General features: G+C 35.4%; 1 protein-coding gene across 1 annotated transcript in view; it reads right to left on the reverse strand.

The window, feature by feature from the left end:
- The window catches only part of XPR1 (xenotropic and polytropic retrovirus receptor 1), a 133,224-nt gene that overhangs the window by 51,576 nt on the left and 54,505 nt on the right, over positions 1–27,143 (reverse strand). Inside the window, exon 3 of the mRNA XM_028530568.2 lies at positions 3,026–3,127. Coding sequence (XP_028386369.1) covers positions 3,026–3,127 — 102 coding nt within the window. The remainder of the gene's footprint in view (positions 1–3,025; positions 3,128–27,143) is intronic.

Consider the following 27,143-nt stretch of genomic DNA (forward strand, 5'->3'; position numbering starts at 1 on the left):
AGGATGCCTCCCTTCAAATATTACCCTCTTGTCCCAGGGTCTTCAAATATTAATAGATTTTATCTATAAATCTAAATAAATGCCCATATCTTATTAATCAAAGATATGTAATAAATAAAGAGCGATGAATAACTTACATCAGGTTTTCTGAAATAGTGAAAATAGTTTCTGACTCCTCACATGACCCTAGAAGGCTGGGAATCAATTTGCTCATTTTACAAGCAAGTATACATGCAGGCCTAGGAAGATTAAATGGTAAACTTCTTCCAAAAATAGTAAGGTTCAGAAATTCAACATGTAATTTGGTAAGTAATAGAAATGGTGTGAAAATAAATATCCACATTTTAGTAGTATTCATTCCATGTTTTGTTTGGCTTTTATGGTGTCTGTTTTGGGTACTAAAAGGTTTCGGTCAAGACTATATCTCACTTAAAAATGACCATTTTAGTTGACTATTAAATATTTTTGTGAGATGTAAGTGGGTGGAGGTAGGTGCCTAAGCTGACCTCACCCTGGTATTAAATTCAGTTTCTCATGTGCCCTAGTGTCTGAGGATTGCAGTTTACCAGACAATCTGCCATGAAAAAAAAAGCAGCTAGACAATGAGACAAATGATACTATGTAGGATGAGTGCCAAATTTTATTTCTGTCAATCACGTGTTCATATTACCCATCACTTCCTGACCTGGCAAAAAGTGAGTCTGAAGACTATGAAAATTTGTACCTACTCTGTGATGCCATTAAGAGATATACCTGAGTGGCCTTTCCCATACACATAGAAAAAGGGAGTCATTAAGTCACAGGCCTCAAGTTTGTAATAGTGGAAAGCTTAAAATTGTTTCTGAAAAGTAACCAAGTCTAAGATACCATTTTTCAAACTGAGTGTTATATATAATTCAATATGGGGTCATAGAAGCAACTTAGTGGATCATAAATCAGGATTTTAAAGATCAAATAGAAATAATTAAATATGAAAAATAGTATTGGCTAGTAGTAAGGATAAGTATTATTTCATGAAAAAGTTATTTAAATATATTACACATACACACATATATAGATGCATACAAATATACACAAAACATACATATCTATTTATAACTCAAAATATAAAAGTTATGTATCTATTAAGAGTATTTATTTTTCTTTGTGAACTACAATGTATCATCTATCCTTTGTGATCTAAGTGAGGTGGACACAGAAATCTTTTCCAAAAAAATTATAATAAAATGCTAATAACCTTTACCTCATTTTTTTTTCATTTACAGCCTTAGATCATGCCCAATGGTCTTTTCTCAGTCTCAATGCTCTTTCTACTGCAAATGCCTTCCTCTTTCAGTCTGCTCTTCCTCAGCCGACAGCTCATGGCTATACTGCTGGTTCCTCTTTACCCTCCTGCCTGCTAATTATGGAAATGATCTTTGTCCCTGAAAAATCACCATCCCTTCTGTGCATTTTCCCCTTGCTGAAAATTTATACATTTGCATGGTTTCAAATATTTCTATTTTGTCTCTGCCTTCCAGGTGATTGTAACGTACTGAAGAGGACATGTACATATGCCATGTGCTGTAATGGCCTGTGCCTTTGCATAGACTGTTCCTTCTGCCTAGGAAGAAGTCCAGCCATCAATGAAAGATGAGGAGGAGGAGGACACAAAGTTACGATATTTGCTTCCCTTTTTATTTACTTATTTTTTGTTTGAAGGAAGTGACTTGCTAAGGAGGCTAAACCAATAAAAAGGGAAGTTAACAATGCGTTTATTCAATAATTCTTAAAGGAGACAATTTGAGGACTAGGGTCTCAAGGAACTGAAATTTAATCAGCAGTTGTACAGATGTGGCATGCACTGTCAAGGGACATCTTGTCTACAAAGATTGGAGGGAAATTAATAAGGGTAAGAATGGCCATAGGTATATGCGGGGAAGAATACATGGCATTCCTAAGTATCATACACCAACAGGAGTTGAAGGCCTTTATTTTTATTGGTGAGGTAGAAGGTTAATGAGCATGATGGGGAAGATGGTGAGGTCAGAGAGCTCAAGGGAATGGTACAGGGTTTAGAAGAGCACTTTGGAGCATGGCAAAGGACACTGATCAGGACCCACAGGCAGGTTTGAGGACATGGTTAAGAATGCAACAATGAATTTATAGTGGTTCAAATCTGTTCTGCTACATGATTTTTTCCCCAGCTGTCCTAAGCAGCTCAGGGTACACATGAAGAAAGTCAATGGCTGGATCAGTCCAGCTGGAGTTTCTTGCCAGGCAGAAGCACTACAAAGCAATAAGGGAAAAGGCAGGATAAGTACAAGGGATGCAAGTGGTTAAAATGATTGATGGAGATGGAAGTAACTCTGGGAGGGGCCTGTTCAAGTGGAATACAATGAGGGATTCCAGGAACCTGAGTTCTGTGAGACAGAAAAAAAAATGTGGGGATGGGAGGCGCAGGGGGGCATGGTGGGGTCAAAATGGAGACAACTAAACTTGAACAACAATAAAATAAAATAAAGAGTAGGGAAGTTAACATATAATACAAAATTTAAAAGAGTAAAATATAAATAAATAAAGTTCTAGTATTTTCTTCAGTTTCAACAGCATCTTGTAGATGCCACTGCAAACCGTGCTCTACAGACAGACATGAGTGTTTCACAATGCAGTGGGAGGGCACAAAACTGCTGTAATTAAAAAGTTGAAACTGTGCAATCCAGCTCTGAGAGAAATAAGTTTCTGACTCTTTAAAAGCTTTGGACTGGGCTATAGTGAAGCTCTATCAAGATACTGCTTTACAATGAGGTCCCAGATCCTTGCAACTGCAATAACACATGGACAACTACCATAAAAATGTCTTAAACACTGAGACCAGGTGCATTCCCACCTTGGCTACAGAAAATGCCCCTTAGGCACAGTAGGACAATGACAAACCCCAGTTTTACAACAATGACCAGATGTTTAAACAATGACATGGCAGAATTTCTCCTTCTGTAGCAGCAGAAATTGTCTCTGGTATGTTGTACCAAAAAACCCCACTCACCTGAATAAAATGTGTTGATTTTGGCAAGTTCCTTTTCACAGGTTTGAAAAAATTTCTCTTCAAACTTGGCAAAATACCTCTTGACTGTGTCCTCATCTGTAACTGAAAGCAAGAAAAACAATATTTAAATTTAACGTCCGAAGGCCATTTAGGAAAACCAGGGAAATAAAATTTAAAGTCACTCTTCTTAGTCTTCAAAATAACAACAATATATGGATTTCTTTAAAAAAATGAACTGTGAACCATATTAAGAAAAAACTAATCAAAGTCCTCTTCACAAGAACACAATTATTTTTTAGTTGAATCACATTCAATATACCCCTGTTATATAAATTTATAGTGGCAGAGAAAATAAGTGTCCTGAGAATAGAAGAACGCACTACTGTGGACAGAGGCGATCAAGGAAGATTCAAGGTGTTCACAGTTGAAATGAGTAGGATTCTATAGGAGAACAAATAAGATATTTCAGGAAAAAAAGAGATGCAAGAGAACATGAAGGCATGAATATGTCATATGTTTCTGGAAAAAATGAGTTGACTGTTCTAACAATATTACACTGCTATCTACTCATTTTTACTTTGACTATACAAGGCATAGAAAAAGACATGTAGACAGACAGTAAGATTTAAATTAGGTATTCCAAACCTTCAGATGCTGGGTAGAAACATAAAGAATTAAGCAAGTGGGTGATTATGCAAATATGGTGATAAATGGAAACAGCCACTTTTAGGATAAGGAATGGTATGGATTCTGGCAAATTGGAGAGCACGTGTCCATCTGGCTAGTTGCTGCCATGTGGTGATATGGGGCCCAGGTTGTCAGATCTTCCAAATTTTCAGAAGAAGCCATAAATCTAGACATTTTTAAAAGGTTGTGTGTGCCAATCAGTGTCAGTCTCTGCAGCCTAGATTCCCTATGTGAGTTCTGACATAGCACACTGATTTACTGACTCCTGTGAGTACAAGTATATGCAGCTTCAGGAAGCCCCAACCTAAAACGGTATGTTTTGTGCCCAAGTGAAGTCCGACTAGACTCCAGATACTAATCACAATATAGAACCACTCATTTCCAGGTTTCTGGGGCACTCTGAGCTTGAAATGTCTAGAGAAACTATAGGTGCTTTTGTCTCTCAGGTCCCCCAAATCTTAGAGCAATCCCAGAAACCCTTAAATAGTTCACCTATCCAGGAATGAGAAATAATATTTCCCTGAATACTATGCAACACACACATATACATACTAATTAATACTACCAGAGATTTTTTTTAAAAAGCTTAAAATGAAGTTCTAAAGAGCAAATCAAATCTATTCACTTTATTCATATAACAAAAACATAAACAAATTAGTATTATGTAAAACATTAACTTTTATATACTCTATTTCTTATGCTTTAGAGCTGAACAGATAATGCAGGATTCTATTGATTCTGCAGTAAAGAAAGGATGCCACTATAAGTTTCTCATGTACACTCAGCAATTTAGGTACAACAAAGGCTATAGCTGCCCAAGGCCACTGCGAATTATTTTTTTCAGAGCACAAAGCAAGTCAAACCTTTTTAAAAAGCTGACCTTGAGTTAAAGGTGCTCCATGGTAATGATGCTGCTTATAATAGCACCTGGCTATAGCTGATTTAAAATAATACCTTATTATACTTAATTACCTACTATTTCTTTTTCTTTTATTCTCTGCTGTATTGTTAGGAAAGAAAACCCTAAAGCAAAAAATGGGCTTGGTCATATTTACTTTGTTTCTCTGTTAACAGGCAGCTTTCATTAACCTAACCTATTTCTTCATTGATAGAACTAAACAAAGTTGTTCAGCAAATAATATATAGCTGCTTTAACAATATTAATGTTTATATAGACTGCATATTCAGCAACTTCAACTATTTAAAATATTACTAAGAACCTAGAAATGAAAAATCTAAGCCTCTAAGAAACTAAAACATATGAAATAAGTTTTATGTACTAAAGTATGAACATTCTACCCATAAATCATTCTCATGTGAAGTCCTCATTTTCTCAATTTAGAGACTGTTTTGCCTAAAATACCACAGTCTATTATGTAGTTTTCCAGTTCACATATAACTTAAGAGCCACAAATCAGAAGGCTTAGTAAGGTTTCTGCAACTCTGAGAAGTAACAGCAAACAGAGTAAAGAGGGAAAAAAGCTAGATTAAAAACAGCAAGAACAGTGATACAAAATAAGTTAAATGAATGAAAATGTCCTTGTCCTCTCAGATTTCAAAAGACATAGTAAACTAACAGCAGTTAGAAGTACACTATTGGTAAAGAAATGATAAAAACACAATGAAAAGAACAGAAGAGAGTGTCCAGAAATAAATCTGTATATATGCAGAGATTTAGATTAAAATAAAGGTGATTTCAACTCAGTGTGAAAAGAATGTACTAAATAACAAATAGGGTTGGGTTCATTGACCATACATTTAATAAAACTTCAAATGAAGTTAAAGAAACAATATTATAGCCCTGGCTGACGTGGCTCAGTAGATTGAGTGGTGGCCTGTGGACTGAAAAGTTGCTGGTTCGGTTCCTGGTCAGGGCATATGCCTGGATTGCGGGCCAGGTTCCCAGTTGGGGGTGTGTGAGAGATAGTAGATTGATGTTTTTAAAAAAGCAAAACAGAAAAAAGAAACAATATTATAAAGTACCAGAAAAAAATTAAGTAATTCTACATGGGGAAAGCCTTCCTAAACACCACAGAAAACACAGGTCATAAAGGGAATGACTAGTATTCTCACAAAATGAAATATCTCCATTCCACAAGATACCATAAGCTAAAATAAAAGAGAAGAAAAGACAGGAAAAACATATCTGCAACATTTAGTCACAGAAGACTAAGCCTAGTTCAAAGAAAGCTAGCATAGATAAATTACACATTTTAGCACTTACCTTGCAAGTGAATAAATGATTCATATGCAAAATACATTTTAAAAAATTCTTACAAATCAATATTAAAAATATACCTCAAAAGATGAATGGGTAAATTAGAGCAATTCAGAGATACAGACAACCAATGAACACATAACAGGATGCTCAATATCCTAGATATCGGGTAAATACAACTTTAATGAAATATAATTTTTCAACCATCATATTGGAAGCGATTTTAAAATACTATATTATTTTGGCAATGGTGAAGGTAAATGAACGCTCTCACTCCTGTTGGTGGAAATGTAAATTTGTAAAGCATTTTCAAAGACAATCAGTAGTGACCAAATGTTCAGTGCATTCAATCTCACATGGGAAATATGTTCTAAAGGAGTCTCTGCACAAATGGATGTACATGCAAGGATGTTCATGCACCATTATTCTGAATAGTGATAAAGAAAACAAAGTGATGTCCAACAAAAGAATAGTTAAATAAATTACAATAATACTGTGTAACCCTATGTAGCCACTTAAAAAATACTATATATACATCCTAGTATGTATGAAATTCCCAAAAGACACTGTTGAGGAAAAAATTTTAGATAACAGAATATATATGGGATGATCTCATTTATTAAAAATGCATATATAAATATGATTATGTTCATTCACAGAAATAAGATCTCAAGGATACATTTCAAACTGTTAATTGTGGTCATCTCCTTTGAAAGAGGAGGGAGGATGAGAGAAATTCTCATATTTTGCTCTCTATACATGTTGTATTACTTGAATCCATTATAATGAAACTTACTCATGAAAGATAAATTATATTGTATAAATAAAGCGTATTATTTACTGAAACAAAAAGAGAAACATGGCACAACCAAATCTTTAAATTATACATAATAAAAGCTAACTAGCATAGCTAGATGAACAGAGTGTCCATATCAGAATTTAGAGATACACAGAATAATTACGTTTTTTATTTCAGTTGTGGGAAGTTGGTAGAATGCTAATTTATACAAGATCAATTTCTATTACAAGACACCTCTTATATCCTATCTGCTGAGTAATGTTAGAAGTCACTCTGAACTGAAGGAACTGAGAATTTCAGTGTTCCAAAACAAACCGACCCAATTCCCTTGTTTTATTAGGTGAGAAAGTGTAGGTGTAGAGAACCTAAATAGCATGAGGTTTTTTCCCCTTCAGTAAAAATGTTTTACAGAGACTCACTGTATTTTCTTAATATAAAATAAACATTACTAAAGTGACTACTACATGTAACATGAATATATGGACTGAATTGTGCCCCCCATTTATATGTTGAACCCCTAATCCCCAGTGTGACTTTATTTGGAGACAGGTCCTTTGAGGACATAGTTAAGGTTAAATGAAGTCATAAGGATGGGGCCCTGTTCCAGTAGGAAGAGACATCCCTCTGCCTCCATCCCTCCCTCTCGCTAGATGTGCACAGCGAGGAAAGGTCATGTGAGAAACAGCAAGCAAGCCCTCTGCAAGCCAGGAAGAGGGGCCTCACCAGAGAAAATGACACCTTGATCTTTGCACTTCAAGCCTCCAGAACTGTGAAAACAGATTTCTGTTTAAGGCGCCAAGTCTGTGGTACTTTGTTATGGCAGCCCTAGCAGACTACAAAATGAACTTAACATGAATTCAATAATTAGTCACAGAAGACTAAGCCTAGTTCAAAGAAAGCCAGCATCGATAAGTGCACATTTTAGCAAGAATATCAATGATTGTAAGTTTAGCATTAACAACAACAAAAAATGACAAAGGGGTAAAACAAATCTAGAATTCATGAAGTATGACTCAGAGAACACTCTGCTCTGAGTTAAATAAATACTAATTTAGTCAGTTACACGAGAGAGAGATTGAGAGAGAGAGAGAGAGGGAAAATGAGGCAAAGACTTTTTTTTTGTCATTTCTATTTATGGTCTTACCTTCATCGCATATTTGCAGATGACAGGCAATTTCTTCCTCATCCACCTCCAAAATTACTAAGTCAACATCAAATAACCCTAAGAGTACTAATCAAGGTAAAATATTCCTACTGCATAGCAACCACCATCAAGTGCTTTTTACAGCAGTTTTCAGGAATACTTTTATTTTTATACCATCAGTGTCATCTTACTTCCACATACAATCTCTCAAAAATCAATTCTTTAAAACCACTATTAACTTATTCAAATACATGTTCCATTCACATTTTTATTGCTGCTTTCAATTTTCTTAAGTGCCAGATCTGTGAGATAATGAAGGTAGGAATTATTATCTTCCTTACCTTTATAGATCCTATACCCAACATAATGTCTGATACCAGTATGTGCTTCATATATTATTTTTTTGAATTGTAAATGTTGAAACAGATTTAATAATTGTGAAAATTCTGATGTTTTATTAAAGTTTTCAAAAAATAAAGCTTCAACAATTGAATATTCATTCACACAAAAAAATGAAGATGCACTCTTATCTTATCTTATCTTTACACCATACATAAAAATCTGTCTAAATAGATCAAAGACCTAAATGTCAAAGCTGAAACTATAAAACTCTCAAAAGAAAACAGGCACAAATTTCCATGACCTTAGACAAGACAATGGTTTCTTAGACACCAAAAAAGCATTAGTGATTAAAAAAAGACTGATATATTAGACTTCTTCAAAATTAAAAATTTTTGTGTTTAAAAGGCACTATTAAGAAAGCGAAATGACAACCACAGAATGAAAGAAAATATCTGCAAACCACATATCAGGTAAGGAACTAGTGTCTAGAATATATAAATAATACTTAGAATTCAACAATACAAAGACAAATATCTCAGTTAAAAATGGGCAAAGGATCTGAACAGATATTCCCCCAAATTGCCAGTCAACACAAAACATTTCAACATCACCAATCATTAGGGAAATGTAAATCAAAACCACCATGCCACTTCATACCCAGCAGGAGGTCTACAATAAAAAGGAAAGACAGTAACAAGTGTTGGGAAGGATGAGAGACACGGGAATCCTTACATGCCACTGGTGGGAATGTAAAATGATGCAGGCACTTTGGAAAACAGTTTGGCAGTTCCTCAAAAAATTAAATATGAAGCTACCATATGATCTAGCAATTTTACTCCTAAGTATATACTGAAGAGAAGTGAAAACATATGTTTTATACAAAAATTTATACACAAATGCTCATTGCAGCATTATTTATAGTAGCCAAAAGAGTGGAAACAGTCCAAGAGTCTACCAACTGATGAATGGATAAACAAAACATGGTGTATCCATATAATGTGATATTACTCAGCCGTAGGAAGAAATAAAGTATTATTATACACTACAGCATAGATGAACCTAGAAAAAAGTCAAAGGGAAAAAAGCCAGACACTAAAGAACACATACTGCAAAATTCCACTTATATGAAAGGTCCAGAACAGGCAAATCCATAAAGACTGAGAAAGTACATTAGTGATTGTCAGGGGCTACAGAAGGGGGAATGGGCAGTAATGAAATGCTCTGGAATTAGATAGTGATGGTGGTTGTACAACCTTGTAAATATATTAGAAACACTGAATTATACACTTTTAAAGGGTGAATTTTACAGTATCTGAACTATATTTCAATACAAAATGTTTAAGTTTAACTCTATAACAAAACACACTGCTAAATCAAAGCATATTCATTAATTCAACAAATAATTATTCTACCTATTAGATGCTAGGCTCTGTGCTAAATGTTGAGGATATAAGGATGCACTAGCTAGACGTGGTTCCTGCCCACATAGAGGTGGCATTCTAGTGACTGAGACAGGAAGAAGTCCACACAAAAGAATCACAGAACCACAAACTGAAGAGTGCTGTGAAGGCAACAAACAGGGTACTGAGATAGAGAGGGGGTAAGTACCTGGATGGATGACCATCCTTTTTGGCAGATTAAGAGATGGTTAGAAAAGACCTTTCCTTAGGAGATAACATTTAATCTGAGACCTGAACCTAAAGAATAAGAAAGAGCAAAGGCTAAATGATTCCCAACAGGAAAGAAGGAAAACCATATTAAGAAAGAAACTGGGGTGCCTGAGAAGACCCAAAAGCAGGTCAAAATAAGGTTAGAGGGGTGGACAAAGGCCTTCACACACAGGAAGGCCATATTAAGGAATCTGAATTTAATTCTAAGTTCAATGAAAAGTATTGGAGAGATTTAAGGAGACATCTGAAAAGGAGGGAAAAATGTAGAATTAGTTTACTTTTACTAAATAATTTATAATAGCATTCCCAGGACATTAGGTATATGGGTAAAGGAGAAGAAAGAATTTTAAGAAATTCAAGTAAGTTTGGAAAATGTTAAGTATAAACAGGGTTAAACCGATCTGCTTAAGGTACAATGCTAGTTCTTGACTAGGGACAAATTTGCTCCCAGGAATTATCTGGGAATGTCTGCAGGCATTTTTGTCATCAAACTGGGAGGGTGTTACTGGAGTCTAATCGATAGAGACCAGGGACGCTGCTCAACATGCTACAAGGCACCCAGGACATCCTCCCTCTTCCTCTCTCCCCGAAAAGGTCAACAGTGCCAAGGTTGAGAAACTGCTTTAAGACAAAAGAAGCTTTACTATGCTGATATACTATGAAACAGAGACAGTTTTTCCCCAAGTTATTTACAAGACTACAATCCCTCTTGGTTGGGTGGAGGGGAAATGGCAGGAAGAAGCCGGGGAAAGAGGTGAAAAGTATCTATTAAGATTTCCAGGAACATTATTCTGTGGAACTAGTTTCAGAGGTGAACTTTAATATCACCACCACCTCTTTTGCATTTTTATTATATTCCATGTAGTTTCCATGACTTCTGGGCTTCTCAAAAACTACTCATAAAAGAGAGCTGATAAAAATTAACATGTGACTAGCTTCCATAAAATACAGAAAGACTATTTAGCATTATTGGTTATATGGCTTTACAAAAAAGAGGTTTCTTTTTTAAAAGTGTGATTTACAAATTAGGAATAAATAACTTGAAATTCTATTTTTCCCCAGGGCTTTCATATTTTCTAAGTTATGACAAAAGATTTGAACACTTTTTTAAAAAGCGATTTTATTTAATTATTTTTGGAGAAAGGGGAAGGGAAAAAGAGGGGAAAGAAACATCAATGTGTGGTTGCCTCTAGTATGCCCCCCACTGGGGACCTGGCCTGCAACCCAGGCACGCGCCCTGACTGGGAATTGAACTGGTGGCCCTCTGGTTCGCAGGCCGGCACTCAATCCACTGAGCCACACCAGCCAGGGCAGAACACTTTTAAACAGTTATAAATAATGTAATTTCTGGTACATTATAATTATCTGCATTTTAAAATAACATGACATTGCCCTGGCAGGGTGGCTCAGTTGGTTGGAGCATCGTCCCCAAAAGGTTACTGGTTCAATTCCCAGTCAGGGTACATATCTAAATTGTGGGTTCAATCTCTGGTCCAGACATGTATGGGAGGCAACCAATTGATGTTTCTTTCTCACATCAATGTATCTCTCTCTTTCTCCCTTCCTCTCTCTCTCTCTAAAATCAATGAACACATCCTTGGGTGAGGATTAAACAAATAATAAAATAAAGTGACATTGTTTTAAGTGTAGCTAATGGGAATTTAAATGTCATAGTAATATGATAACCACCATCATTCATTATCAAGTACAAAAAAATAAGTTCTTTAACAGCTGGAAAGTTTATATTATTTCATTTTCTTCTTTAACTTGTATTCCCATTCTACTAACATTACAGAATTTATTCTAATATATTTTTAGGTTTGAAAGTTATTTACTGGTGATCCTATCATACTTCCTAGCCATTAAATGTACATAAATTAAAATTTACATACAAAAACTTTCCTAAATATAAAGATCTAAATATTAAAGTTTCTTTTACATTGAGCTACCCATTACAATTATCAGAACACACTACATCAGCATAACATAAATACGTAATAAACTTTGATAAGTATTACACATCACAATTAAAATTGTTAGGAATTTGAAAATAAATATCATATTTAAATGGATAGTTTTTCTCCCAATTAGTTCATATACCTACTGATAAATATTACATTATTGCTATTATTAATGAAATAATAAATATTACATTACTTGAATGATGAATATTATATCATTTGCTAGAATATCATGAATATTGTAGAATGAGACCATTAACTAGCACTGCTATTCCTATTTTTCATCTCATAGATGTTAAGTGCTAAGAAAACGTGTTCACATAAATGAGTAAGCAGATCAGAATGAAAGTGTGTTGTAGCAATGCCAATTCTCCAAGTGTTTTCCAAAAACAGCATAGGGAGTTATTGTTCAAACTTAGTTTTAATAATATACAGACAATGAAGTCCTCCTTTAGTTTCACTGAAAACAAACAACTGAAAATACAATAATTTGGCTGCAAAAGGATGTTATCCCGTTTATCACTTACTTTCTCAACAGATGCTCCTTGACTTATGATGGGGTTACATCCCAATAAACCTTCATAAGTTGAAAATACATTTAATTCATTTAATATACCTAACCTATCAAACATTATAGCTTAGCCTAGTCCACCTTAAACATGCTCAGAACACTTGCAGTAGCCTACAGTAGGTAAAGCACCTCTCTTCCTACCACTGCTGACATCATAGCAGAGTACTGTGTCACATACTGCTTGACTGGGAAAAGATCAGAATTCAAAGTACAGTGTCCACTGAGTAGGTATCACTTTTGTACCATCATAAAGTTGAACCATCCTAAGTTGGGGACTGTCTATGTTCTTTTGTTGGAGAGCCCAAGAGGCATGCATCATAACAAAATTCAGACTGAGCAAAAGCCAAGATCTTATTTTATAAAATCAGGGGAAGGCCATTTGAAAGAGGACTCCTTGAATGCTGGCAATTACTCAGGCATATCATTTTCAGGAGTTAGTATATATGAAAACTCTGGAAATGAATTCCCTAAAAGGACAATAAAAATGGACTTTTTTTTTCAGCACTGTTCTTCATTTAACCAACATGACAAAATACTAATCTGTATACAGATGACTGTTATCTTCAAGAGAATTACCTATTCTTTATTGAAGGTCTTCTATTTGCTAATTCTATTAGCCTTGTTAATTATGTCATATAACTGGAAAGTAGCATCCATTATTTAAAGCTACTTTGTTAATCAAATTTATCTAAACCTACCTTTAGGTTTATTATGAATTATTACTAATCATAGTTCTTTTTCACTTCTGCAAAACAACAGAATATATATATATATATATATATATATATATATATGATTAAGACTAGAGTTACTATCAACCAAATACAAAATATTTGATGATTACCCAAAATGAAATGAATTTTTAGTCTTTCTTCCTTTCTTTTTTTTTTTTAACAAAGATGAGCACAAGAATGAACCATAAGTAGTATAAGGACTCTGGTTATTTATTTCAGGAAGAAAGCTTTCAAACAACTACAACTATGTAACTATTTCTCTCTGAAGCAGCAGGCATGTAACCAAAGACAGAATGCATTTATAATAAACATAACATCAGTATTCCAGTCAGATATAAACCAAAGTATATTCCATTCTATGTTAATTTTTAAAGATACACAAACTACATCTGTGTTGAGAATTTCCCCCAATATTCCCAAATTTTATTCTAATTTCATTCCAACATAACAACTAAAATAAAATTTCTTAGCTTAAATTCCCTCAAAGCTAGGCTTTTATATGCTTTCCTCCCCCTTTATATTCTGGAACCATTCAAATTAGACCCAAAAAGTAGCCACTGATAAAGAGACTCTTCCAATGACTGACTGAAAATCAAAATACATCCCAAAATCATACTGAGTAAGATGACAGAATAATGGAAAAGTATATAAAACAATGGAATTAAAGAAATAAATAACCAGCTACTAAAATGCAAATTTTGCAAAACCTAAGTGATTATACATATATTTAAATAGAAGATTTGGACAGGCAACAATTTCATTTCTTTGAAGGAAAAAAAGACCATATTTGATTCAATTAAAAAACCTCAACTAATTTCTGATCCAAAAATCAAAGTCGGGCTCTTAATTACTTATAGACAAATTTACCATCTAAGCAACTAAAGCACATTTTATAGCTGTATCTTTCTTAAAACAAAACATGAACTGTGGGTTCCAGTCCAAGACAGTGACATAGGAGGCTCCTAAATTCATCTTCTCCCCTCCCACACACCGAATCTAGAGCTACGCACAGAACTGTTTCCTCTGAAAGAAACCCAGAAACTAGCTGAGTGAGAAAATGCCCACATCACCCACAGTGAAATGGTAAGGAAAGGCTGACAACCCACTCTCACTATAAACACCACACCAGCAAAGCACCCGGCAACCGAGAGGGAACTCCCAGCTTCTCCCCGGAGAGAAGGGGTTGGACTCCACATCTAAGGATGAAATAGAGAGTAATACAATAATGGCAGGGGACTTCAATAATCCACCTTCAACAATGCACAGATCATCCAGACAATATATTGTACACAGGGAAACACTGGACTTAAACTGTGAGTTAGACCTGATGGGCCTAACAGACGTTTACAGAACATTCCATCCGACGACAGCAGAACACATGTTCTTCTCAAGCACACATAGAACATTCATCAGGACAGATATATATGTCAGGTCACAAAACAAGTCTTAACAAATTTAAGAAGGCTGAACTCATGTCAAGCTTCTTTTCCAACCACAACTGTATAAAACTATAAACTTCTGCCCTGGCTGGCATAGCTCAGTGGATTGAGCGCGGGCTGTGAACCAAAGTGTCGCAGGTTCGATTTCCAGTCTGGGTACATGCCTGGGTTGCAGGCCATAACCCCCAGCAACTGGACATTGATGTTTTTCTCTCTCTCTATCTCCCTCCCTTCCCTCTCTAAAAATAAATAAATAAATAAAATATTAAAACTATAAACTACTTCTCAACCTCTACAGCTACCCTGAACTATATTCAGTGTCCTGAACCAGCCATACTTTTCTTACTTTCTTACCTCTGACTTTTAGAAAGCTGTTCTATCTGAACATTTTCTCCCTAGATACCCCAAACCATCTCTTCCCCCAGCCCCAATATTCATATTCACATTACCTTCCTTGTTCCCGGACACCCTCTTAAATAACTCTTCTCAGAGACCAGAACAACCAACCCCGAGCATACTTAACACATTAAATTATTGACTTTAAATAATCTACATCTCTTGGGATAAGGAATATCAGGTAAGTTTCAAATTTCAGGTAAAAAAAAGAATAGGAGGATTAGTACTAGGAAATAGCCTTGGGGAGCTAGAAAAGGAGAAAAGCTACAATGAATCTGTAGTGTTGCAGTAGAATCAGAGATATCATTAGTATGAAATACTGGTTGTTAATATAAATATATACTCATGTGTAAACATACAGACATAGAAATATACATATGTGTATACACAAGGATTAATACATACATACGCACACTCCTACTGGCTCTATTTGCTATCAGAGTGTAGGAGCAATGATACTATAATAACAATAACACTCCTAGCACTCAGATCTTAACTTCTAAATATCATTCTCCAATAAAACGAGTCAGGATTCTTAGGAATAGAGATTGATTCTAGAGCTGGAGCAGGGAAAATACAAGAGGAGCCTGGAGTCTCTTGTGACATTAGAAAAGAAATTCTCACAAAAAAATGGGACATGTCAAAATGAGCTAGCCTGAAGAAGCTCCAAATAGCCAAAGCAATAAAACAAATGATAGTAATGCATTATAATCTATAGAATAAAACAAATATCCATAGCCTATGTTGATATGAATGAATAATTGAAGAAGTAAAAAATGTGGGAGAAAGAACAGTTCTCCCTTACAGAAGAATTCTAATTAATAAATTTAGAAGTAATGAGAGAAACATAAAAATCACCATTAGGCACCACAGTATTAAATTACTGTAAGCAAGATCTATCAAAAGATGCAAAATCAATGGGCAAAAATTTAAAAAGTAGGAAGATATTTACCAATAAAAGGGGAAAATAATAACTTTACAGTGCAGAAACAGGGTGGACACTACTTTAAGCAAGTCATCAAGGTTAATATTACCAATGAAATAAAACCTACCAACACCACAGGCACCCTGAAATGATGCACTGTGAGGGACATTGCACTTCTGTGGCAGTCCTGACAAAAAGGCATAACCTGAATCTGCTAATTTTTTAAGAATCACAAAAATAAACAAGAGATATGGTATGAAATAACTCATCAAATATAGTAATCGAAGTGTCAAAGTCATGACTAAGGAGCTCTCATAGATCGCAGGAGGCTAAACAAACAACTCAGTGCAATGTGGGATCCCAAACTGGGTCTTTGTACAGAAAAGGACCTGAGGAGAAAATCTGATAAAATTCTAACATGGACAGTGTTTTAGTCAATAGAGTTGTTATCAGCATGTTAACTCCCTGGTTTTGACAGCTGTACTATGGCTAGATAAACTATGAACATTAGGGAAAAATGGATGAAGACTATACATGGATTCTCTATACTACTCTCACTCATTTTCTGTAAGTTTAAAACTATTTCAAAATAAAAAAGACTAATTCAAGACGTCCAGGGTTTGGAGGTAAACAAATTAAAGATTAAAAAATAATTCAAACCCAGTCCAGAGAATGATTTAATTGTCATATACCATTCCCCATGCTGCTTAGTTTGTAAGAAGTCTAATAACAACCTTAAATATAAATATTAAATATTCAACAGCAAATATTTTTTAAATGTCCACTACATGCCAGGCACTGTACTACTGACCAGAGAAGGACAGTGACCAAGAAGGCTAACTCGGTCTCTGCCTTCCGAGAGAAATCAGTTACTAAACAAGTAAACAGAAAAGCAATGCATGTTAATAAAAAGGAAAGCACAGGAAGCTAGGGGAGCATGACAACAGCACTAATGGAGTTCAAAGTGGCCAGAAAGTCTTCCTGAGGAAATGACTTTTCAGTTGAGATATAAAGAAGCAAGTGAGGGATGTGGGGTGGGAAGAAGCATGGCCGCCTGGAGAAACATACCCAATACTCCCAAACCATACCAAGTGAAAGTAACTAAAAGTGAGGCTGAATACAGAGGCAGGGGGCAGATGAAGGGAAGGTGTTAACAGTTGTAAAAGTAGTAGCAGGGGAGTAATGCGGTCTGATGCATGTTTTAAAACACGATTTTGCGCTGAGGATGGAGAGACTGACTTTCATTTCTGGAAACAAAGCAGACTAGACCGGCTGAGGAAGCTTCACAGAACACCTAAAAATGCTGGATAAAACTTAAAAACCGTCTTTTTAAATGCACAGCTGAAAGAAAGAAAGAGATATTTTCACAGGCTAAAAACGTAAGAGCAAACACTAATCCCAGGAGAAGCAGAGCACTGAAGCAAAAGGCTACCCACTCCCCAAGGACGTCTGCGGAGATACGCTAGCTAATGAAACAACAGACTATCAAAATTAAACAGTACTGACATACACACATAGTCATAAGCTCAAAACCAAAACAATTACTTAAAAGAAAGAATTCTGAATTTAAAAACCAACAGAGAAAGATGTCCTTCACCACAGACAATGTGATAGGCATACCCTGACAGTCAGTCCAGGGGCCCTGCTGCTTGGAACACCAAAGCTCACCTGGTGCTTTTTCTTTCCAGTTGATCCAGCCATTCTGTTCTTTTCGTTCTATGTACTACCCTACCATCGTTCAATAAATCCTCATTTTACTTAGTCATTCAGCTTTGACTGCCTGCAATGAAAGAACTTCACTCATAATCATTTCTACACTTATATACACAGAAGTAATTTCTACCTACATTTAGGGTACCTGTCCCCAGGTGAATCATAATAGTGCATGTTTAGGGGAGTTAAACTAGTATAAGATTATCGTATCCTTTTAGGCACTTCATTATAAAATTTAGATCTTAAAACAAATGACTAAACTCCTTAGTATAAATGCAGTTCTCTTCAGGTGACTTAGTTGTTATAAACTCAATTCTTCTAAATATCTTTTAGCTCTTGTGTCTTATGCCAAAGTCACCACACTTTGTACAGCCTTGGCTCCCCTATTTCTCAGAGGCCTAGTGTTGGCACGTCCTTATTACTCAGTAGGTGCTAGGGAACATCATAATTATTCTAACAGAGACTATGCTTAATTTGAGAGTAAGAGCTATTTAATTCCACCTTTGCTTTGTCAACCTCAAGAACTCGCTCCGTTGCCCAACAGGAGGACACGCTCTGTGCGTGCCGGGCTGCAGCTCCACACCCTCTGGGTTTCACTCTGAACATGCACTGGCACCCCAATGACTTTCAAAAACTAGATCTTCAACATTAAAAAAAGCAAATTAATGAAAGCATGTATTAAAATATAAACTAATACACTATTTCTAGGAAACAACAGGATGGGGATTCTCCTTTAGAAAAGGACAAACACTGTTCAAAATGAGTTTCCCAAGGCAAGAACAAAGACATAAAAAATCAAAGATGCCCCTATACAGAGTCCCTTCTGAAACTAAAGGTAAAACGTTACAGATCCCAGGAGTCATCCGTATTTTCCTTAAAATACTTGAAGTAACAAGGCCGACTGCCTCAGAATGCTGAAGTCTCGGAAGTGGAGAGACAGACTACAACGGCACCCTTCCCTGTGCCAGAGTGCCTGGAACAGGCTAGTCCGGGCTCACTGCCGCTGACTGAGCCTACTCAACATTGACCAGTGAAAGGCATTTTTTTTCCCTGAACCAACTTAAATCTTTAGTCATAGAATTTTTATTCATATAAAGGGAAGTAAAGTTATTTCATATGGGCAAGACCCTGAGACTCATAAACAACAATAGCTTAGAGTCTCAAGGACGCTGAAAAATGGCTCTAGTTACTAAACGAAGGGATCTGAAATGTCTGCGGCTGGAATATACTCAGTGGAATAAGAAGTCTTGATTGTTGTATGTGCTCCTCAGACTTGAATTTAGTATCTTCTATTTAACATTTTCTAGTTAAGTTGGTTAAAGGGTAATGTGCATACATCCTGCAGAGTGAAATACCTGATTATGACTTCATTGTACAAACTCCTCTCCACCTTTTGTGACCCTCAGAGTTATTGCGTACATGTAATCTTGGTCACATCTCCAATCTAAACTCAGGTGGCATTTGCCAAAAGGAAGTTATGACAAAATGATGGAACATGAGGGTCTCATACGGAAGCATCAGTTCTCACCATTTATTTTTGGTACACAAAGTCCAGGAACAGACCTTTAAAACTTCTATGAATGAAACAAAGCCCCTCAGAAAGCTATGAACAGGACATAATATATAGTTCCTAGTGTTTACAAAGCACCAAACTAAATAAAACTTCATAGTAAACCTTAGTTTTTGGCCGAACCTCTAATCACTAAGTTTAAATGAAAAAAATTTTCTAATTTGTTATTGTTCAGTTAAATGAAAAATTTTTTAAAAGATTCTTGTTATTTGAGTAACAAGCCTTCATTATAAAAATTACCAGTACTCCTGCCCATCATGCCATCTCAGCCACTATTTCAGCGTCTTTTTTCCTATGAACACATATGGATGTGTGTGTGCTGCAGAGAAGTGGGGTCACTGCGTACGCTGTGTGTGCAGTTTATATCCTTTCACGTAACATTATGTGAGTACCCACCCATGTTATCACATATCCTTTAACATCATGATTTCAATGGCTTCTAATGTTCTCTCATGTGGAGGTTCTAGAGTTTATTTCATTTCCATATTATTTGGAATTTACATTATTTTTTCAAAATTTGCTACTTTAAGCCATGCTAGATCACACAATTTCACCTTTGCATTTTTTGTTCTTAAACCTAATTACTAAGATAAAATCCAAGAGTATGAGAAAATTTACAGTTGTATAAGGGAGCCTTATAAACATGATAGCAATTAAGTGGTAAGAATTGTTTCTAAATGTATAATGGATTGTCCAAATTGATAAATTATTTATAGAAAGCTTTTGAAGAATTTATTTTTAAATTTCCTAATCTAACCTCTAACTGGTTTAAATGTTCTTAAATAAAATCCACATATTGCACTTGAAGTAATCAAAACAGTGACTGGGTCCCAACCTCTAAACATTTACTAGATGTATGAGCTTGAAGAAGCCACTTCAGTTTCTCTGGACTTCAGTGTCCACCTATTGAATGGAAGTAGTAGTATCTGCCCTGACAGCTTCATGAGAAAGTGGAAGAATCAAATATACCTAGCAATTATTAAATACTTAGTATTTCCTAAGGCAAACTGTATGGATTACCTCCATACAGTTTTTATTACATACCATACGTGGTATTACAACCACGGGGCAGGTAATATTTTTATTCCCAGTTTTAAATGGGGAAACAAGTCTAAAGAAGTTAGGAAATTTGTCCATAGACGCAAGGCCACGAAGAGGCAGAACCAGGACTACAGCCTAGGCCTTGAGCCCAGGCTGCTAACTGCTACAATAACCTGTTGCTCAGGGTTTTCAGTGAGTTGATGAGTGTGAAAGCACTATAAAAAAGGTAAGGAATTAACCCAAATAAAATTTTATCATATACAAGACTGCATTTTCTGGGGGGCAACCAGGGGGGATATAATTATGCCAGATACATACCAATTTTTCTAATTCACTGTCTCCTATGACTACTTGAAAGTTATATTTAAAAGATCACCAAATATTATTTTTTTAAATAAATACACATGATGAGAAACCACAGGCAACTTTTACTGAGTTAATATTCTACAGGAATCCTGAGAAAAGAGAAATGTACTAAGAATCACCAGTTTCCAAAGTTTTAAAATTTCTACACTATCAAAGTGACCAAATAGATCCCTCTTTTAACAATCTATTCTCTCTTGAAAACTACAATTCCTGTCACCATTTTAATGAACAAAATTTCAATTTTTTTTAACCAGTAATGTCTATGACATCTAAATTCAATTTCCTATTAAAATGGTTTTGTTTTGAAGGGAATGTATAGGCATTGTTTTCTTCTTATTAATATTCTTCTGTTTATAAAGCTTTTAAATTTGTCAACAATTCAATTTTAATGCTGTAGTTCAAAGTTTGTTACAAAGACAAAAACATGTTTCTTAAAAAATAACGAAGAGAAATTATCTGTTTGAAGCTTAATTAGTCAGTTTTCCCTCTCCCCTCTTCAATCCAAAGACATGTTTGTGTGTTTCTAACAAAAATACGGTCAAGTGAGGAACAGAAGGAGAGCGAAAAGAAGGAAAAGGAGACAGATTTTTCAGAATTTGCTTTTTCTTTCTTCTGAGTTGGGCATTTGTAGCGTCAGCATTAGATGCTATTACATACAGCATCATGACTCTTTGGCCACTGTATATAGGGGACAACATTTATTTACTAACAAATGAAACCTATTCAACAAGGTTATGAATAAAACTTTTGTTAAAGTTATGAAACAAAAGTAGACAATAAACTTGTAGATTATTTTTCATTGTTTCATTTTTTTACCCCAAAACAAGATGGTTCAATTTATGTTTTTTCAGTTTTACAATGGTATAAAAACAATATGTATTCAGTAGAAACCATATTTCAAATTTTGAATTCTGATCTGTTCCCAGGCTAGTGATATGCAGGAAGACACTCTCTTATGATGCTGGGCAGATAGCCACCACTCCCAGTCAGACATGTGGTCATCAAAGTAAATGCATTCTCTATAGTGTACTGTGTGGCCAGTGATTTGGAGGTACTGTGTTCTGAGCTCACTTAAGGTACACTAGGCTAGGTTAGATGTATTAAATATCACTTTCCACTTGTGATATTTTCAACTTACAGTGGGTTTACAGGGATGTCCTGTTAAGTCAACGTGCATCTTTGGTGTAATATAAAACAAAATTATATGTGGTCTTTGCTCTCAGTTCCTGGCATAAGCTTATGATACCCACAGTATCCTGAGTAAAAGATATATCTTTTGTTATTCAAAACAAATCTGGCTAGGGTATTTATACATTTATGCTAATGAAGCGACTCATGGTAGGTGACGATGTAACTTCAAGGTGAGGGCCGGTCACCAGAAAGACCAAGTCTGTGATTTAGAGGGTTAGATCTGATGAAACCTGAGGGCAGGGTGGCCCGTGGGAACCTCCAAAATTGCAGTTCACTGAGCAGAAATATATGTGCCTGGGGACTCCACTTGCAGCTGGTGTCCACGGTGGGGGCAGTCTTGTGGGACTGAGCTTTTAAACTTGTGGGATCTGATGCTAGTTTCAGGTAGACAGTGTCAGAATTGAACTGAATTGCTGACATCCAGGTGCAGTCAGAGAACTGGCTCTTGGTGTGGAGATACTACACAACAGAAAAAAAATACAGTAGAAGAAATCTTTTATTTCCCTGAGCCATCTGAGAGTAATTTACGGAGTGTTTCTACCAACAATGCCATTTCCTGCATAACTACAATGTAATCAACAAAATCAGGAAATTAATAATTGATACATACTACCATTTAATCCTCAGGCCCCATTCAAGTTTCTCTAGAAGCTCTAATATTATGCTTTATAGTAAAAAGATCCAGTCTAGAATTACATGTTACACTTAACAGTCATGTCTTTTAAACTTTTATGATCTGAAACAGTTCTTCAGTCTTTCTTGGACTTTTATGACCTTTACACTTTAAGCAGTTATTTTATAAAATGTCCCTTAATTTGGGTTTGTTTGTCTGATAATTCCTCATGGTCAGATTCAAGTTATGCATCTTTGGCAAGAATCTCACGGAAGTCATGGTGTGTTGTTCTTACTGCATTTGATCAGACGGCACCAGACTCAGATTTGTTCAACTGTTAGTAACGTTAACTGTGATTACTTGATTAAGGTGGTGCTTTATGTGTCAGGCTTCTCCACTGTAACTTAGTTCCTTTTTCCCTTTGTAATTAGTAAGCATTTTGTGAGGCAGGTACTTTGAGACCATACTAATCAAAATTTAAATTTAATCATTTATTTTCATTTTTACCCTTTTCAATTTAGGCATTTTGTGGAGAGGGAGTTTGAGCCATGTAAATATCTTATTCCTTATCAGAATCAAGTGGACTCATTTTTAAATTTAGATCAGTAAAGACTTAGCGGTCTCTATTTGTTACTATCATTATTCGCTTGGATGCCTAGAATGCCCTAAATTTGGCCAGTAGAAGCCCCTTTAAGTAGGTTTCTCTGTCCCATTTGACATGTCCATACTTTCTGACACAATAAGGTATGCCAGGTTCATCTGGTCCACTCCCTCTGCCAGCCCTGGAATTAGGCACTTCACAGAATTCTGGTTTGTGTTAGTGAGAAAACTCCAGCTGGTTCTACAGGCAGGCATACATGTTCCCCAAAATCACTGTACTATGCAGAGCCGCTCACATAAACTGCACGGCTTGTGGGCAGAGTGGGATCAGGAGCACAAAGCCTTCATCAGGGTACATTAAAAAAGGAACCTAATGGAAATAGTGTCAGACATGTTAAGTGGCTAAGAAATACATAAAATCAGGGAAAATGCATACCAGATGTGGGTGGGTGTGGCACAGAACACAAGGGGGGAAATGAGGTAGCTGTTAAATGCTTGAGGTGTGGACATGTGTGCATTTGTGCATTTCTACACAGCTTGGTTCAGGTGTGTGTAGTATTCTCCGTTCATCCAGTGTTTCTCAAGGACAAAACCATAGATAAATAAATGCAAAGTTCACATTGTGTTCCACCTGTGCCCTAATATATTAATTGCCTGGGAACAAACTCATGTTTTCAAAACAAGTGTTACAGCAGGACTAATTATATTTAGAAACTAACATCTGGACGCTCTGTGTGCACATTCATTTACAGGTCCTCTCAGTTGACAGAGCTAAGGCATATATGTATACACACCCACATACCATGTCTATCTATCTATGTATGTTAAAAGCCATGAGTTCATTCTAATTTCTCGAATGCCAACCCAACACTGCAGGGTTCATTCTAGCTTTATCCTTCTCCATAGCTACAATTTCCTTCCCTAAAAATTAGAAACCTGGTTCCTATTACCTTCAACATATTTACTTGTCTGCAGTGACCCACTCCCACCCACACAGGTGTCCTACTCATCCCATTCAGGCGCCAATACCATGCACGGGCTTTTGGAATAAATTATTGGTGGCGGGGGAGCAGTGCATGGAGGGGCCTGAGGGAGTAAGAGAAAACAAAAGACTTTAAAGAAAGGAAACCTGGAAATTTTTGAGGGAGGAAAGAAACTCACTCTTATAAAGTTATCATTAAATATTTTTCTGTAATATAAATCAGTTTATCCTTTAAACAGCTTTATATTGTGGAAAATTTCAAACATACACAAAACTAGAAAGGACAGTATAGTGTGAGTGTGTGAGTGTGTGTATATATAGCTATCAATTAGCAGGAATACAACAAAGAGACTGGATACCGACAAGGAAACAAATAGTCAAAATAAATACTAACTTTTCCATAAGAGTAATTTATATAGTGTAAGCATATCAGGACCCTGCTCTTAGGAGCTCTTATTCTGTAAGAAGGATAAATGAGTTAAGATACTTTCAGATTGCTATCATGGCTATGAAGACAGTGAAACTGGGTCATATGATAGTGTAACAAGGGCATGAAGAGTGACTTCAGAATGGGTGGTCAACAAACACCTCTCTGAAAAAGTGACATTTGAGCTGAGACCCAAATTACAAGAAAAAGCTAGCCTTGCAAACATGGGAGGACAAAGGAAATACAAAATATAAAGGCTCTAAAGAAAATTACCTGTCTCTGTTTGAGGACAGACAGGTTTCAGTGGTGGGAAACAGTTCTATTAAAACTATAGAAACAATACCTGTAAAAGCTAAGGAAACGAAAGTGCAAGTTAAAATACACATTCAACCCTTTGTTAACCAACCACGTACATGAATATATGTTTAGCACTATATTAGGACTATACTAAAAATAGAAGACATTTCTTTCTCTCAACCAAAATACAATATGTTGATTATATATACATATATCAAATTAATAACATTACAAGATGATATGTAACTAGATGATGAAATGAATATATTACTAAAAATTAGTCTTCCTCTCGGCTTATTTCTTAGTAATTCAACTGAAGTGACAGTTCTAACATTTTCAGCACTGCCTCTTTAAAGATGATTACATTAACAGATACTTTCTAATTGCTCTGTCTTTTTTCAGAAGAGATTCAGCCATACTTTGTTGAGTGTCTACAATATGCTAGATCCTACACACAGCAATCCTGAACTGTCATAACTCAATACCATTTCATATAGAACAAAGTTAGGCTCAACATAATTTGCCAAAAGTCAATTAGGTAGCAGGATTCCACTGCTGCTAAGACAATGTTTTCTCTACATAATGTATGCCTATACTACCTTCTGCTTTTGTTTTATAAACCATTAAAAGCAACTTTTAGATACCTGATACTTACTACATGGAAATATTTTTATCAACTTCTATGGCTTAATGTTTCAATATCAAATTGGAGAATTAAGTTTTACTTCGATGATTCATTTTTGCCTATCTAAAATCACTGTCACTAACCTTACCTCTATATTTTCAGTACTCTTTAAAAGTACACTAATACTGTCCATGACGATCTAGTAACAAGCCAGATCTGTGTTATATTTCTTTTTAAAAATTAACTAAATGTTTAATTGTACTGCATAATCAATACATTTTAGAAGTACATCCTACGGAAGAGCATTGTTCATCTGGGATCTGTTAAATCAAAATGTTAATCCTCAGTTAAGATTACAGTTAATCAAGGCTCTTCGCTACAATCAAGTTGTTTAACCATGGTGCATGGTTGAATAATGCAGAAATCCCTAAAAATCTCCAAAGAAAAATGACAGGAATAGCTACAGAAAGAAGATGAAAATCAGACAAGTTTCAGATGCCTAAAATGAAGCATAGTAAGACCTTTGGTAAGAAGTTGCTATTGGTAAAGCTCTCAGAAAAGGTAAAGATAAGAACGGGGGATACCAAGATTGTCTAATGTTTTATGGTAAACTTTCCTAGCCAAATAATTTTAATTACTCATTATCTACAATAAAATGATACCAAAGAAAACAAACAAATTTCACCATACAATTCCAAAAAAAAGAATAAACATTCCTTTTTAAAATGTAGCCAACTATGCTAACTACTACCCTTTATTTTGCCACATGTCTTCTATTCTTTTTATAACCAAAATTCCTTTTCCAACCCATTACATCTTCTGCCAGGCATGGTTAGCATTCAAGTCTGCAAGTTAATGTTAATTAGCTTCCATCTTATTTTCACTCATACTCATAGTATCTCCTTTCTCTTTTTTCCATTACTAAGTGTCATAGATGATGCTATCATTACATTGCTTTCTGTATTTATAAGGGTCCAAGCTCATATCCCCAGACTTATGGGCGACATATTTATTCCCCTTAGACATTAACTCTTCCTTTCTCCTTCCTCCTTGATGGAAACAATTTTCAACAGTCTATATGAAAGATGAGCTCACTATCCCTTACACACTTAAAATTATAGACATGCTGGTGAGATTTATTTTAATGATTATTGCCATCTGCACTTTCTATTTCATAGGACAGAGGGTCTGCCATGCAAACTGAACTATTGGTTCACTGAAATTATTCTAACTCTGAAAGTGACCTCTATTTAATTTTCCAGGAAATATATAAAACAGTAATGTACTGTGACAACAATAATATTATAGAAGAACACAAAGAAATTTTTAAAATGCTATTAGCAGCTTTTACGTCCTTTTATTGCTATTTAACTTATAAAACTAATGTTAATGCTCATAAAGTAAATCTCCTAACATAACTGTCCTAAATGTTTAAGAAATAGCAGGTAAAAGATGCAGCATAAAAGAAGCTTAAAATAGATGGCTTCAGTTTTCTACAAAAATCAGAAACATTCATTTTCTAATGCATTCATTCCAAGTGTTATTTATTAGGTACTGATGTGAAACTCATACTTTGAATGGCTGGCTTTCTTAGAAAAGCTACCCTAAAGAATTTCTCTATTTACTAATTGCAAGAAAATTGATCATTATGATCTCCAATTAAGAAAGTTGCTAATGATTAGACAAAAGATACATAAATAAGATATGCCTTATAGCTTAACAATTATAAAAATATAAAGCATATGAATCAGAAATGAAAAAAAATTTTTAATTCACTGACAATATAATGCATGTGCACCACAGCCTC

Source organism: Phyllostomus discolor, chromosome 14, assembly GCF_004126475.2.
Source record: "Phyllostomus discolor isolate MPI-MPIP mPhyDis1 chromosome 14, mPhyDis1.pri.v3, whole genome shotgun sequence".
Classification (NCBI taxonomy): Eukaryota; Metazoa; Chordata; class Mammalia; order Chiroptera; family Phyllostomidae; genus Phyllostomus; species Phyllostomus discolor.